Source organism: Athene cunicularia (genome assembly GCF_003259725.1).
Source record: "Athene cunicularia isolate RWA chromosome 2 unlocalized genomic scaffold, athCun1 chr2_part1, whole genome shotgun sequence".
In the NCBI taxonomy this organism is placed as follows: Eukaryota; Metazoa; Chordata; class Aves; order Strigiformes; family Strigidae; genus Athene; species Athene cunicularia.
Genome location: NW_020799095.1, coordinates 136419471 through 136435600, shown reverse-complemented (window position 1 = coordinate 136435600; position 16130 = coordinate 136419471). Strand labels below are relative to the sequence as shown.

General features: G+C 35.3%; 1 protein-coding gene across 1 annotated transcript in view; it reads left to right on the top strand.

Annotated features, from left to right (window-relative positions):
* CSMD3 (CUB and Sushi multiple domains 3) overlaps positions 1–16130 on the top strand; it is a 622514-nt gene that overhangs the window by 554482 nt on the left and 51902 nt on the right. Inside the window, exons 54-57 of the mRNA XM_026841511.1 lie at positions 1277–1450; positions 4116–4289; positions 7233–7418; positions 14346–14519. Coding sequence (XP_026697312.1) covers positions 1277–1450; positions 4116–4289; positions 7233–7418; positions 14346–14519 — 708 coding nt within the window. The remainder of the gene's footprint in view (positions 1–1276; positions 1451–4115; positions 4290–7232; positions 7419–14345; positions 14520–16130) is intronic.

Sequence of the window (16130 nt, the reverse complement as noted above, 5' to 3'; positions counted from 1 at the left end):
TTTTTTTTTTTTTTTTTAATAGGAATTGTGTAACCTGAAAGAATGAGGCAAAATGCTGAAAATTACAACAGTGTATTATAAACACTTAAAAGATCTAAACCAAAACCAATCTAAACTATATTGCTTCTAAATGTCCTTTCTTATTAGCAACCCCATGTTTGGGGTGTTTGTTTGTTTAGGGTTTTGTTTTTTTTTTTTTTGAGGAGAAGAAAGGGAGAGCAGAGGAGTTTGGGTGGCTGGTAATAATATTTTTTTCAATTAAATACTAGCTGAAACACTGCTCATTTTTCTTGCTTGCCTTACTTCTTTTTGCAGTGAGTTCTCTGTCTTATGTCACAGTCTTCATGAGGTCTTAGAGGATTTTCCATTACCACATTTTTTGCTGAATCACAGTACCCATTTTCCCGAGTAAAAACAGTAAAAATGACACATGGTTTATTCTTCTTCCCAGACTCTCTTTAGATTAAATGTTTATTTGTGACTTTCATAGTGTAAATAAAATATTTCTCATATTTTGAGAATGCAGGGTAGAAGATTAGGCCAAGAGATGGAAAGGTTTTTGTTTGAGGACATTTAGATGTAGTTGCACCAATTGCCTTTAACACAAACTTTCTGGGATTCTTCTGGGATCAATAGGAAAGAACTAAAGACAATCCAGAGAGTCAAGCTCCAGCAGTAAATTGTCCAAGTTTAAATTTAACTTGTTTCTATTGTAAGAAAGGTATATTTATAACATCCACATGGATTGATATTTGTAGTGGATTCATATTTATAATGTATTATTTTTATTTGTATTTATATGGAATTTTTATATTTATTTAAATTTATAATGGTGTAATGTTAACTTTATTGTTTATCTTAACCAAAATAATTCTAAGGTAAATAATCTAGAATTTTTACAGATTTTAATAAGAAGAAGTTACTCATATTTTTTGAAAACAAATTTGTTACATGTGACATTTAATCTCTTCACTACACTGTCTTTTTGTAATTTTTATATATGTACATTCCTCCTTAGAGAAATGTGATACTTCAGTTTTCCCCAAGTTAATAAAAATAAACCATGTACATTCCTACTTAGAGAAATGTGATACTTCAGTTTTCCCCAAGTTAATAAAAATAAACCTTTGAATGAAGCCAATAAAAGAAATTGAAAAATGTTCACTTTTTTTTTTTTTTTTAATTGAGGCATATGTAAAATTTCTCTGGCATATTTACTAACAATTTTTTTTTAATTTTTATTTTTTTGGTTTTTAATTTACATTGAAAAATCTAGCTGGTCACTGTGGTATTCCAGATCTGATAGTCAATGGTCAAGTAATTGGAGAAAATTACGGATATAGAGACACAGTTGTGTATCAGTGCAGTCCTGGTTTTCGGCTGATTGGTTCTTCTGTACGAATATGTCAACAGGACCACAACTGGTCTGGTCAGCTTCCATCCTGTGTGCGTAAGTAAGCATGGCAACACATACTGATATATATTACAGGAATGTCTATGTCAGACAAGATGAGTGAGTTTGCAACTTAATATACATTAAAAAAAAAAAAAAAAAAAAAAAAAAAAGATTTAATGCAGATCCTCAAAAGTAAGTGGCCACCTAAAATCTGTGATTCATCTATCAGGCGCAGTTTAATGTTGTCACTTAAAATTTCCGTTGCATCTTTCAGCTGCTAAATACCTGTCATTTATATATGAATATGAATATGAAACTTCTTCAAAAAGTGATGGGACTTAGGCACCCAGGTACTCAAATTTGAACATTTCTTTATGTCCCTTAGTGGCTTTTGAAAATATTTACTGTAGATTTACTTTGACTGCAGTAGTTAGGTAAGTGGATACTCTCAAATTGCACTGTCAGCACTGATGATTAAAATGTTTGCTTCAGCAAACATACTGATTCTTTTCTTCTCCTCACAGAGATACTGTTATTTTGGTTTCTGGTTTGGGTTTTGGCATTTTTAGCATGGATTTTGCATTTTGTTAAATAAAGCTCCTATTGGTTATAAGTGTGTCAACATATGACATGAAATACCATTAAGTAATAGCAGAAAATGCTGTATTCTGTAGGAAAATGTGAGAGTTCTCAAAAGACTCTCAATAAATTTGAAGTATGTTTCAATAATTCAGGTGCAGTAATATCAGCATATTGAAAATATATTAGTCCATCTTCAAATATTCTAATTTTACAGCTACATTTTTGTAGAAGAAACTATCTGAATGATGAATTATGCATTCATTATATTTACTACTCACTCTTTGCTTTGTTTTACATAGAACTAGATACACATAACACTACCATAATAACTGTATTTCTTAATTTTGTTTCCACTTTATGATATAGTAATAGATCATTACTTCTTTATATTACGTTTCAGACCAACGCATGTTATAAGTAACTGTTAAGTCAATAAAATTAGATACCATTAATCAATAATTTCTAAATTAATATGTTAATATCAGTGTTGGAACTGGAAAAATAAAATTGTTTTCGATGTGCTAACAGCAGAGAAAGTTAATGTATTTTCTTCCTCAAATCAAATGGAAGCTGCTTGTTTGAACACAAGAGGATGTACAATACAGCACTTCAGAAAAGGACATAAGACTTGGGAAAAAATCTTACACTTGCAAAAGGCTCCTATAAACAGCAGCCACACCTAACTTTGTGACAGATATTTAGGAAGAGCTCTGCTTCAGATCAGAGGTTCAAGTGAAGTTTAGAAAAATAATCTCACATTTCTTTCTTTCTTTAACGTTAGATGTTTTAATTGAATTTTTGAGATAGTGTTTAAATGTAGTGATTCTGACCCTTTGAATTCTGAATTCACTATTCCTCTTGCTTATACAGTGGATAGATGTATTACTACAGTTTTGTATTGCTACTCCATATGCGTACGTATTATTAAAATTTTTATGCAAATGTCATACTTCTGTTTTCACAAGAATATCTTTTATTTCTATTACATGTACATTAAAAATCATCTCTGTGGGCTAAATGCATATCTTTGCCTGACAGTTTTACAGATGTTAGCACTTTAGTGTATGATTCCAATTAAGCTTTTGGGGAAAAAATGCAATTCCTTACATAAAAATTTCTGGTAACAGTAACATAAGGGTAATATATTTAATTAAAATCATCTAGTGATATTAATAGAACATACAGGATTCAATTTAACTTTTATTCACAGAACATACTGTCACTTGCCTGTATGCTATATTAGTCTTAAGGACCATTTTCACTATTTTAATGTTGCTAAATATTATTTTATTTAGATTATATGAATGGGTTTCTTTTAGAGTTATCATGATAAGTCTATTCTTCACAGAGAACAAGAACATATATTTGTCAGACTTAACATTTATTTAGATAAATTATGACATTTCTAAGGTAGTAAAAATTTTAGAGTGGCTATTTTGTCATTCTTATTTAAAATTTATTTTAAATTACTAATAAACATTTTTATCAACAACTGGAGTTTGTTAAAACATGGATTAAAACATTTATACATATTTTGACTTATTTGGGGAAAATTGTGGCTTATTTTCCTTAGTATTTTTTTGCATCTGTCTTTTGTGGGCACAAAAAAAGAACTGTAACTTCTGTAATCACTTTTGGTATAAATACAAGAAAAATTTCACAGTGCCCATAATGTTTCATATGCCCAATCATAAATTTATAACTTCGCTAAGTATTTAGGCCTCAAAGATTAAACAGATTGAGTCAGTACTAAGACATACTTGTAAGAGATAATACCTGAGGAACTAACGCACTGAAATCTTTCCATTTTAGGCTATATGTAATGAAAATCAAGTGCTTGCTTTTCTCGCAGTTCTTCAGAAAAGTTTTCTTCATTTGCCTAGATTTCTGTATGGCAAATTCTATTTATTTTATTCAAATATTTAAATAACTGCTTGAACATTTACTAAAATACATCTTCGTTTTTATTCAATTCAGACAAATATGAATCTTTCATGGAAAGTACTCAGTATTTTATAATACCAAAACTTAAAAATATTATTATATAATTATCATAAAGATAATATATCATAAACCATAAAAAGTGATAACAGCATGCTCTGTTTGGTTTTTGTCTCTTTGATTTGTGCTATGCTAGCTGTTAGCTGTGGTCACCCTGGTAGTCCTATTTATGGAAGAACAAGTGGAAATGGTTTCAACTTCAATGATGTTGTGACATTCTCATGTAATACTGGGTATGTTATGCAAGGACCAACCAAAGCACAGTGTCAGGCTAATAGGCAGTGGAGCCACCCACCTCCAATATGCAAAGGTAAGAATGCAAGCATTTACAGATTTCAAACTTTGTTGGAAAATTAAAGTGAAAAATAAACTGAACGTAAAAGGATACTGTCAAGACCAAATGATGCCTCTCTTATCAACAGGCATCAAATTATTAAAGATGTTTCATGATTCTATGATTTTTCAGTTAGGTCTGTTCTACATTCAGGTTGCCAGGATAACTGTTGCAGAGAAACTTTCTTATGTGTCTGTAGTTTGTACTGATTTTTTTTTTTTTTTTTAATGGTTTCTACAAGATTGTTAAACAAAATTATGCAGAGATAATTAAGAGCTTAAATCCTGAAATAATGTTCTCTTCATTTTAACTGACATAGTTTTAATAGCTGCACAAGAAAACATACTCTTTTTTTTCCCCTTTTACATTTCCATTGATCTGCCTGCTCATATTGACTTTTAAAAATTTAATTCTAATTTGTTAGCATAATCCATTTGGGTTTGTTCTCAACACTTCTGGATATTATATTTAAAATTCCTTCACTGAAAAGGAAAGAATATTATGAAATTAGTTCTGCTTAAATTTTCATAAGCACTTTTAGAAAAGTTTTATCACCACTGTCCTTTTTAACTGTGGTTATGTGCTTTTCAAATGCTTTAATTGTTCTCATTTAGAAAAATGTAATTTTTGCTGTAATCTGCTAATACATATGAAAAATTTGTATTAAATTTTTTCAGCATCTTCCCAGCAGCTTCCATGGATTTTTATCTGTACACCGCCTAAGTTGTGTTACATATTTATAGCAATTTTATTTACTATATTTTTCTTCCAGTAGGTGTTCTCTTGTTTCTTTTGATAACTTTGCCTTAAGTGATACTGCCAAATAGTTTAAAGAACTTAAATTTCCAAGGACCTTTTTGTTGATGATGTTATTATTTTTAAATTTTCAATACTAAACATGTACTGTGTATTAATGGTACCTAATGAATCTAATTTTCAGTCCAGTTGCTATAAATCACCTCAGTGTTCTGCTGTTGCAGAGTAATGTGTCAAACTGTCTAATATGATATTTCCCCATAGGGATCAGTAAATAAATTGATCAGATTATTCCTTGAAATTTTACACAGTCCTGAAATCTCCTATTGGTTTTAGAACAAACTTTAAAAATAAAAAGAACCAACTTTGTCTGGAACATTATTAGGGGTGTCTGTAATGTGCAGTGAAATTAATTCTAATTAATATGATTTTGTTCTATTTCTATTAAAGTTAATGTAAAAAATGAAAAGATGTTACCTTGAATGTTTGCCTGAAGCAGTACTATAGAAAAGGCTGCACTCCTTTACGAATACTGAATTTGCAATCATTATATAAATTCAGCAGTACCTTGCTGTTATACTGTCAACAACGTTGCTAGATAACTAGTTTCCTAGACAACTATAATAATAATAATAGAATCTATTGAAATGGTCAAAGTGTCTTGGTTTGATTTTGGTGTGTGGTTTTTTTTGGTTTTGTTTGTTTTTTTTTGTTTTGTTTTGTTTTGTTTTGTTTTGTTTTCCAAGTGGTCACTACTTTAGATTTATTAATAAATAATTTTATTACTTAAAATGCATGCTCAATAATGTGAAGATGAATGTTCAATTGTTATAGAACTCTTGTCTACAAAAATCAAAATGGATAGAAATATAGCTCAAATTTTCCTCAAAAAAAAACCCAAATAAACAAAAAACCCACCACATTTTTAACACTGTCCATCAATATAACTAAAAAAATTATCTATCATTTAATGTCAAAAAAAGTCAAATCCAACCAGAAAGTTATTTCTATCCTTGAAAAATGTATGTATTCTAGTCTTGCGGTACCAATATTTGTGAACTGCTAGGTGAAGCACACAAGCAGACTCTAACATTTAGGATAGTGACTAGAAAGAAGTAGATGAGCCATAAAATAACTACATTGAGTGATGTAGGTAAGAAAAATGGTCTTAAATTACATCTGGCAATATCTTTATTTTCTTTTTAGATTACAGACCTTTTTGGCATAGTTGATATTTTTATTTACACACATTCATGCATATACGCACCCAGATGTATTTTTTATATATATATATATATATATATATATATTTACACATTAATACATACACATGTATTCATATAAACATGCAATTGATTATAAGGATATAGGGATAGTAATTTTTACATGAACTGTAATTTTTTAGAGGAACTTTGAGTAGTTGGTGATGTGTTTACTTGACCAGAGGAATCTATTGCATGGAAACTGAAAAAAATCTCCATGACCCCCAAAGTAAGTATTACACTCCATTCACCAGATGGCTATACATCACAAAAAAAGGGAAAAAAAAAAAAAAAAATAAAAAATCAATCTCCAGTGATTTTCAAACATATGAATCCTAAAGTAGTTGAGGACTCAAAAAATCCATTGATATTCTTAACCATCAAAGTATACTCCTATGTTTAAAAACACATACACATTTGTTGGTATATTTCCCTGTTCTAGAAGAATCACCACATTCTTACCTTAGTGACTGTGTGCCCTTTAGCTCAAAACTTCTGCCTAAAAGGTGCTCCATTATCAAAATGTTAGTACAGGAACAGAATTATATTTGGATCGAATTAGACCAAAGGCACATCTAGCCCCATAACCTGTTTCCAGCTATAAGTGATAGTTTGTGTCAAGTCAAGAGTGTAAATTGAATATATAGGTATGTCCAGTCACTTCTAATGGAAAATACTTTTACAGCATCATCACACTTGGTGAATAAACATTTCCTTTTATTTGCTCTGTGTTTAGCATCTCCTGGTTTCATATCACCTTCCTAATTCAATATCATTATATATAAAATCAGGGTAGAAGCACATTGGAATTTTCTCATACAAAGGATAGGACACCATTTAAGGACGATTTCAGTAGACTGTAGTTGTATGATTCTCAAGTCTGTGCTCTTTTTCTTTTTAGTGGTCAATTGTTCTGATCCTGGAATTCCTGCAAATTCTATAAGAGAAAGTAAAATCGAACACGGAAATTTCACATACGGCACAGTGGTATTTTATGACTGTAATCCCGGATATTTTTTATTTGGCTCTTCAGTTTTAATTTGTCAACCAAATGGCCACTGGGACAAACCTCTACCTGAATGCATTAGTAAGTAGATAATGTGTATGCTTCTGCAAAGAATGTAGACGAGTATTATTTTATACAACATTTCCATCAGCCTCATGACAGCAATTAAAATAATCATATTTATATACATTTGTGTGTGTGCAGTAATGATAGTAAGTCTCAGTAGCAGCTGCAGTAGGCAGTTAGAGTTATTTTATGTAGCAAATAACAAAGAAACCTTGGGAAATACAATAACCAAAAAAACCCCATCTCTGAATGCTTCAACACAATGATCCCTGACAGCAGGGTTAGAAGGTGAAAACATATCAGTTGAATTTGCCAATACATGGCCTCCATTGGCCACAAGCTATGATCACATGGAAACTTAAAAACTATAGTACCCAGTTATTGACATTATGTCACTATAGTGCTTTCTGGACTTCTCTTGGGACAGCAACAAGATCAGACTATCTATGAAAACACAGTAAGCAAGTAGTAATGGCACTATAGAACAACAAAATTGTTCTCTGAATCACGTCTTCAGTTTACCACACTACCAGACGTTTCTGAGCACAATAGTCATATGCAACCTATCCGCTAAGGCAAGTGGAGAACACAAGGATGTTGGTTTTGTCATAGCTTGTCATGAACAGCTTTCTAACTGTGATGTAGATATAGCCACAGATGTTTCTGAGGTTTTTAATTGGCTGGACACCTAGTTTACCCAGTTCTCTATAAGTCTGTGAAAAAGGTTTTGGTTTAGGATCAAAGTTTCTGAGAAAGACGGAAAGCTTTATATTCTAGAGATTAAAGGGAAAACAGGCTAAGGGTCCCTTATTCAGGAATCATGGAGCACTATTTGCAATATTGTAGACACTAGTTCTCAGGTTTACCTTTATTAGTCTTCCTTAAATGAGATTTGTCCAGTTCTGCTATTCTCTCTCTAAAATAACAAAAAAACACACCACTTTATTTGGGTTTAGTGTTAAAAAATTAGTTCTGGAAGTTGTCTCTTTCTTTGATGGGATAAAGAGCTTGGTTACAAGTCAGTTAAAGAATCTAAGAGTTTCACAATAAATTTTAAGGTAACATTACCATTTCAGAAAGATAAATTCTTAATAGTAACATATTTCCAAAGAGGAAGAAATTCTAAAGGTAAAGGTACAAAGATTTCTTTCTACTTTTGTATTTTTATCTCTTAGTCTTCTTTCAGAATCGTCACATGTAATTTAATAATACAGATTTTACTTTTCTTTTAAACTGACCTTTGGGAGTAAGTATGCTATACGTACTTTTGAAAGGGCATCCTCAGCTTTATTTGTGTCATTTATATAGAGAGGTCATTGAATTCTAACCTAGGCACTATCCATGATATTTTGTAATCATAAAGCTTACCAAAACTTATTTTGATGCAGCTACTAAATATTTTTTTATAAGAGCCTTTCATCTTCTGGAGTTTCACAAATTGTGTTCATTATCGGACAGATGCAGGGCAGCCATTTAGTAGCTTGCTCATTTTTCCACTGAAAGAACAATGGGAAAGAAGTGAACGTTTTTCTTTGACCCAGGTTGTACTATTTTTTTGACCTAGCTGGATTTCAATCTCTCTCCAACTAGTCACAAAGAACATACCCTTTTTTTAAATATTGCTAAAGTAATGAAGAAGAAACATGGTAACAGAGGAAAAGCTGTTCACCTGTAAAGTGACTCAATTCCTTTGAAATGTGTTGTAGCTAGAATACTTCTAGCTAGTACAAATCCTGTAAAAGGCAGAATTCATTGTTGGCCTGGATCATAATGATATTTCATCTGCCCCTTAGACTTTCAGAAGCATATGCTACTTAGGCACATGTCGCTAGTAAAATACTTTAAATTTGAAATGTACTAAAAATGAAAGATATGTTTGGATAATACACCACAAAGAATTTCAGTGACCATATCATATTTTTCTGTACTGCAAAGTATTCTCAATTTAGTTCTGACAGACATGGTCTGATTTGTTATTTTTAAGCTACTGAGATGTGAGTACACACAATCCACACCTTCCAAGCTTGAAATACAAATACTGTAGACTAGATTTTTGCTGATGTCTGTACCAAAATCCCAATGATTCTATTGCAGCACGTTATCCTGACATTTATTCCCTCACAACATGATATATACAGACATTCCCAGCTGTCAGATAGAATGATAAGAATTGTTGACAACTGTAGAGAGTAAAGAAACTTCAAGTGTACTTTTTAATTCAGTACTCAAGAACTTGGGTATAACATTTGTGAATTTAACTGAACATTTGTAAATTTAATCAGGCTTTAAACTAATAATTCTCTAAGTTTACTGATAGTCCATCACATTTAACCAGAAGAGGATGTGATTTTTTTACCTATTTCTGGTTTTCCAGAATGTTATATATCTCATCCATAATCAGTATTAGCTGTGTATTTTATTTCTTGGGATTTTTCAGGGAAAAGAAATAGCCAGTGAAATGTCACACTGGAAAAATAATTATTTGCATATCTTTCAGATTTTTTTTTTTTTTTTTTTTTTTTAAGGAAACAGAAGTTTCAGTGTGTCAGAAAATTGATAATTGTCTATTATGATAAAAAAAATATAATTTGACCTCATGTTTTTACATACATGTGAAGGAGATTAATAATATTATTCTGTCTTATTTTTCTTCTTCCTTTATTATTTTTTCTTTAAATCTCAATCAAAGCTTAATGTAAAATTAAATTTGCACATCTATAGAAATGTACTCTGTAGGTATGTGATGGAACAGGACTAGATCATCTAACATATCTTTAAGGACGCTTTCCATAGAGCACAAGAACTCTTGTTCCCCAGGTATAAGAAATCAGGAAATGAAGGCAAGAGACCTGCATGGCTGAGTTGAGACCTGCCAAAAGGAAATGCACAGGCAGTGGAAGCAGGGACAGGTATCCTGGAAAGAGTATAGGGACGCTTCCCAGTTGTGTAAAGATGGGGTCAGGAAGGCCAAGACACAGATGGAACTTAAACTCGAGGAATTCAAAGAATAATAATAGAGAATTATTATGACTACAGGAATGTCCGCCAGAAAAGGAAGGTCAAAGAAAGTGTACCCCCAAAATGAGCATGACTGGCAAACTGGTAACAACAGAGGAGAAAGCTGAGGTACTCAATAATATTTTTGCCTTAGTATTCTCTGGCAACCTCTCTTCCCACACCTCTCAAGTGGATGGACCATAAGACAGGGGCTGGGGGAAAAAAGTCCCTCCCACTGTAAGAGAATATCAAGTTCATGACATGAGGAACTTTAATATACATAAGTCTATGGGACCTGATAAGATATATTCCATAGCCCTGAGGGAATTGGCTGATGTAGTTGCCAAGCCACTCTCCATGATATTTGAAAAGACATGGCAGTCAGGTGAAGTACCTGGTGACTGTAAAAAAGAAACACTGCACTCAATTTTTAAAAAGGTAGAAAAGAGAACCTTGGGAACTACCGACCTGTCAGACTCACCTCTGTGTCTGGAAAGATCATGGAACAGATCCTCCTAGAAGCTACGGTGGACAGGGAGATGATTCGAGACAGCCAACATGGCTTAACCAAGGGCAAGTTTTGCCTGACCAACTCCGATGGAGTGACTACATCAGTGGCCAAGAGAAGAGCTATGGATGTCATCTCCCTGGACTTCTGTAAGGTCTTTGACATGGTGCCCCACAGCATCCTTCTCTCTAAATTGGAGAAATGGGTGGACTGTTCAATGGATGAGGAATTGGTTGGATGGTCAAATCCAGAGTGGTCAACAGTTCAATGTTCAGATGGAGATTGGTGATGAGTGGTGTCTGTTGGGGGTCCCTACTGGGACCAGTACTGTTTAATATATTTGTCAATGACATAGTGGGATTGAGTTTTCCCTCAGCAAGTTTGCAGAGGACATCAAGCTGAGTGGTGCAGTTAACACATCTGAGGGACAGGATGCCATCCAGAGGAACCTGGACAAGCTTGAGAAGTGGGCCCATGTGAACCTCATGAGGTTCAACAAGGCCAAGTGCAAGGTCCTGCACCTGGGTCAGGGCAACCCCCAGTATCAGTACAGGCTGGAGAATGAAGAGATTGAGAGTAGTCCTGCTGAGAATGATCTGTGGGTACTGGTGGATGAAAAGCTGGACATGAGCCAGCAATGTGTGCTCGCAGCCCAGAAAGCCAACTGTATCCTGGGCTACATCAAAAGAAGTGTGGCCAGCAAGTCAAGCAATATAATTCTGCCTGTCATGTCACACTCTCCTCTACTCCACTCTGGTGACAGTCCACCTGCAGTACTGCATCCAGCTCTGGAGTCCTCAGCACAGGAAAGAAATGGACCTGTTGGAGTGGGTCCAGAGGACGGCCACAAAAACGATCAGAGGGCTGTAACACCTCTCTTATGAAGAAAGGCTGAGAGACTAGGGCAGGGGGGAATTTGGACTGGATGACTTATAAAGGTCCCTTCCAACATGTACTATTCTATGATTAGATAACAGAGAGGCAGAAAGGAAGGAATTGACTGAAATAAAATGGAGGATGAATTAGCATTCAGAGAAAAAAAAATAAGAAATATTATCAACTCTTCATATAAAATCCTCACCTGAGAAAACGAATATCAAATTTTGTAGAACGTATAATCAAGTTAAGAATAGCATTACAGGGTGGTATAATTTCCTAAATCACTTATTAGGCATCCAGGACTTTTAGATATAAGTGTAAACAAAAAAGAGACCTGTGTATAGAAAGCCTAGAACTGAATGTTGTAAGGTACCAGTATGAAATTAGCTTTTCCTCTATGACATCTGAAAGAGCCAAAAGAATCAATCAAGAAAAATATAGATAATAAAAAGACTCTGAATGTTTTTCACAAGAAGAAACATTTTCATTTAATTAAAGCCTGCAAGACCAACATGCTTTTTGATTAACAGTGTTCTAAGTTTGCCTTCTCTACAATCATATTTACTTATAAGTAATTGATTAAGCAAATAGTATGCTAACAAGTGCCCAGTTTGTAAAGCTGACAATTCTGACCATTCTACTTGAAGTCCTTCAAGCCTACAAAATGTTCACAGGGGTCAGTGGCACAAGGTAGGAATTGAAGTCAATCAATCACATATCACATTCCTTAATCCTTTGTGGGGTTGTCAGGAAGGTTCTGCACCTTGCAAGTTGGACCCCTAAGAGAACACATGTCACTTAACACACATCAGTATATGTATAAAGGCAAAGCTCTAAGATCAGAAATAATGATTAGAGGAAGATGAATGATCACAAATGACTTCAGTCATGTATTGTACAACCATTGTACTGTTGTATACATCTGACGTGGTACAGAATTGAATACATCCTTTGATAAAAAATTACTGCTGAAAATATTAGGGGATTGAAGATGATGAAGTACTGATAAAAACTGCATTCTTAGGATTTAAGGGACTGTTTTACCTGATATTAGCAGCTATAATTCATGGGTTTCATGATGCAAAAATACAAATATCTTTGACCAAGATATGCCATGTGCCATGGACAGGTGTAAGGTAAAAAGAAATCAAACATGCAAGGCTAGATTCCTTCTATCAACAGACTCAATTTGGTTCATGAATTTTAACTGTGCATTTCCTGGATTGATATATTCAGCCTGCTTTTAAATTAGCTTCTTGCTCTGAATTATTAAAAATTTTCTCTATACAAATTCCACATCATGTGAGGGGGTTTCTTTTGACCATTTTTGATACGTGCTCTTAATCTTAAAAGCCAGACTAGCTATTGCTTTTCAATACAGAACTTTGTGTTCATTACATACATTGTCCATGTAGGTAATGTTCTCCATAATGATTGTAAGAACTTTTGTTATTTTACTTTAGTCTTATGGAATAGCTAGCTTCCTGTTGATCTAGCCAAGGTAGCTTCACTGTAACTTTATACAACTTTCCAGGAGGCTGATGAAATTATTTCGGTGGTATTATTCTGATTTTAGATCAGGTTTCTATCATTTAGCCTGTTGTGTTTTATTTTAATTCCTAAAACTATGACCGGCTTTCATCATTAATAGCAAGAGGCATTTATCACAATTTTCTGTACAAGAAAAGACAAACGATACCATGCTAAATTGTACCATTTCCTTTCCTGAGTTTACGTACTTCATGATATTTGAGCCAGTTAGCAAAATTAGGTGTGTGTAACACTTGGATACCCTTATGTGCAATCTGTAAGTGGAAATCACAAAAAATATCGACTAAGACTACAAAAATACTACCAGTATGAAATTAGCGAGCAATTATTGATAGAAATTTACTCAATAAACAACTGATAGGAAGTTTACCCATGCCCACATCTAAGATTGGGATCCTATAGAAATTCCCTCCAGTCCCTGTTCAATGGATGATGCCTAGGAATACATTAAAAATCCGTGATATTTTATTTATGCAATCCAGTAATTTATGTAACCAAAACCATGAATAAGAAATTAGTATATTTGCATTAATGTTCATAGCAAAATTTAGCAAAAATTGTCTTGTTTATAAACCTAATAGATTAAATGACCAATTGATTTGGGACCACTGGGTAAGGGATGAAGGTCTGAATATTCTCTACCTCAGCAGAGACTTTTGAAGATACTGTATTCCTGTATTTTTTTTTTTTTCTGAAGAATACATGCATGAGTGTGTGCGTGTGTGTGCACATGTTCATGCCATAAAGATAAGCTTAGTGAATGAGTGTCTCTGAATGTCAATATCTTTATCTAAAATACCTTTATGACATCTGTAAACATTTGTTTCACAGCTTTTGGTCTGTAATATATTTTGCATTTCTAATCACACAATGTTCTCCCATTCCCCAAACCCTATGAAGGTCAGCCTCTTCACAAAGTCTATGTATGGAGTTATGAAAATGATAACTACAAACTGTTTGATCAGCGATAATAACCTTTTTTTATCTCCAATAATTATGCATTGTAGTGATTGACTGTGGACATCCTGGCGTTCCTCCTAACGCGGTCCTGTCTGGAGATAAATACACGTTTGGGTCTACTGTTCATTATACCTGCACAGGTAGACGATCACTGGTAGGACAGTCATCTCGTACATGTCAGTTAAACGGACATTGGAGTGGATCCCTTCCTCATTGTTCAGGTAATATTTTTGAATTAAGTAGTGTGCCCTGAAATGGTTTTGAATTTACTTTGATTTTATTGGGAGACCATTCTAAAATCTGGAAAATCATGTATAAAAGTGAAGTATCACAGAATCATCTAGGTTAAAAAAGACCTTGAAGGTCATCAAACTGACAGTTCCCAACTACACCAGATCCCTCAGTGATATAACAACCTAAATCTTAAACACCTCCAGGGAAGGGGAAACCACCACTGCCCTGGGCAGCCTATTCCAAAGCCTAACAAACCGTTCTGGAAAGAAATGCTTCCTGACGTTTAGTCTAAACCTTCCTTGGCACAACTTGAGGCCATTCCCTCTTGTCCTATCACTTGTTACTTGGTTAAAGAGACTCATCCCCAGCTCTCTGCACCCTCCTTTCAGGCAGCTGTAGAGGGCGATGAGGTCTCCCCTCAGCCTCCTCTTCTCCAGACTAAACACCCCCAGTTCCCTCAGCCGCTCCCCGTACGACCTGTGCTCCAGACCCTGCACCAGCTCCGTTGCCCTTCTCTGGACACGCTCGAGTCATTCAATGTCCTTTTTGTAGTGAGGGGCCCAAAACTGAACACAGGAATCGAGGTGCGGCCTCACCAGTGCCGAGTACAGGGCTCAGATCCCTTCCCTGTCCCTGCTGGCCACGCTATTGCTGACACAAGCCAGGATGCCATTGGCCTTCTTGGCCCCCTGGGCACACTGCTGGCTCCTGTTCAGCTGGCTGTCAATCAACACCCCCAGGTCCCTCTCTGACTGGCAGCTCTCCAGCCACTCCTCCCCAAGCCTGTAGCGCTGCTGGGGGTTGTTGTGGCCCAAGGGCAGCCCCCGGCATTTGCCCTCAGTGAAACTCCTCCAGTTGGGCTCAGCCCATGGCTCCAGCCTGTCCAGGTCTCTCAGCAGAGCCTCCCTACCCTCGAGCAGATCAACACTCCCACCCAACTGGGTGTCATCTGCAAACTGACTGAGGGTGCACTCGATCCCCTCGTCTAGATCATCAATAAAGATGTTAAACAGGAGTGGCCCCAAACCCAGCCCTGGGGGACACCACTTGTGACCAGCCACCAATTGGATTTATCACCACAACTCTTTGGGCCCGGCCATTCAGACAGTTTTTTACCCACTGAAGTGTGTGCCCAACCAAGTCATGAGCAGCCAGTTTTGCCATGAGAATGCTGTGGGAAATGGTGTCAAAGGCCTTACTAAAGTCAATCTTTGATCATCTGGCTGTCCCACAAGTCTTGTATGATGATGCTCAGGATGAGCTACTCCATCAGCTTCCCAGGCACCAAAGTCAAGCTGACAGGCCTGTAATTTCCCAGATCATCCTTCCAACCCTTCTTATATAGGCATCACACTGGCCAATTTCCAATCTGTCGGGACCTCTCTGGTCAGCCAGGACTGCTGGTAAATGGTGGAAAGCAGCCTGGTGAGCACCCCAGCCAGCTCCTTCAGCACCCTCGGGTGGATCCCATCCCATTCCATAGACTTTTGTGTGTCTGTGTGATGCAGCAGGTCACTGACTGTCTCCTTCTGGATTGTGGGGGGTCATTCTTCCAGTCTGCCTTCTGGTTGAGGAGTCTGGATTCCCTCAGTACCACT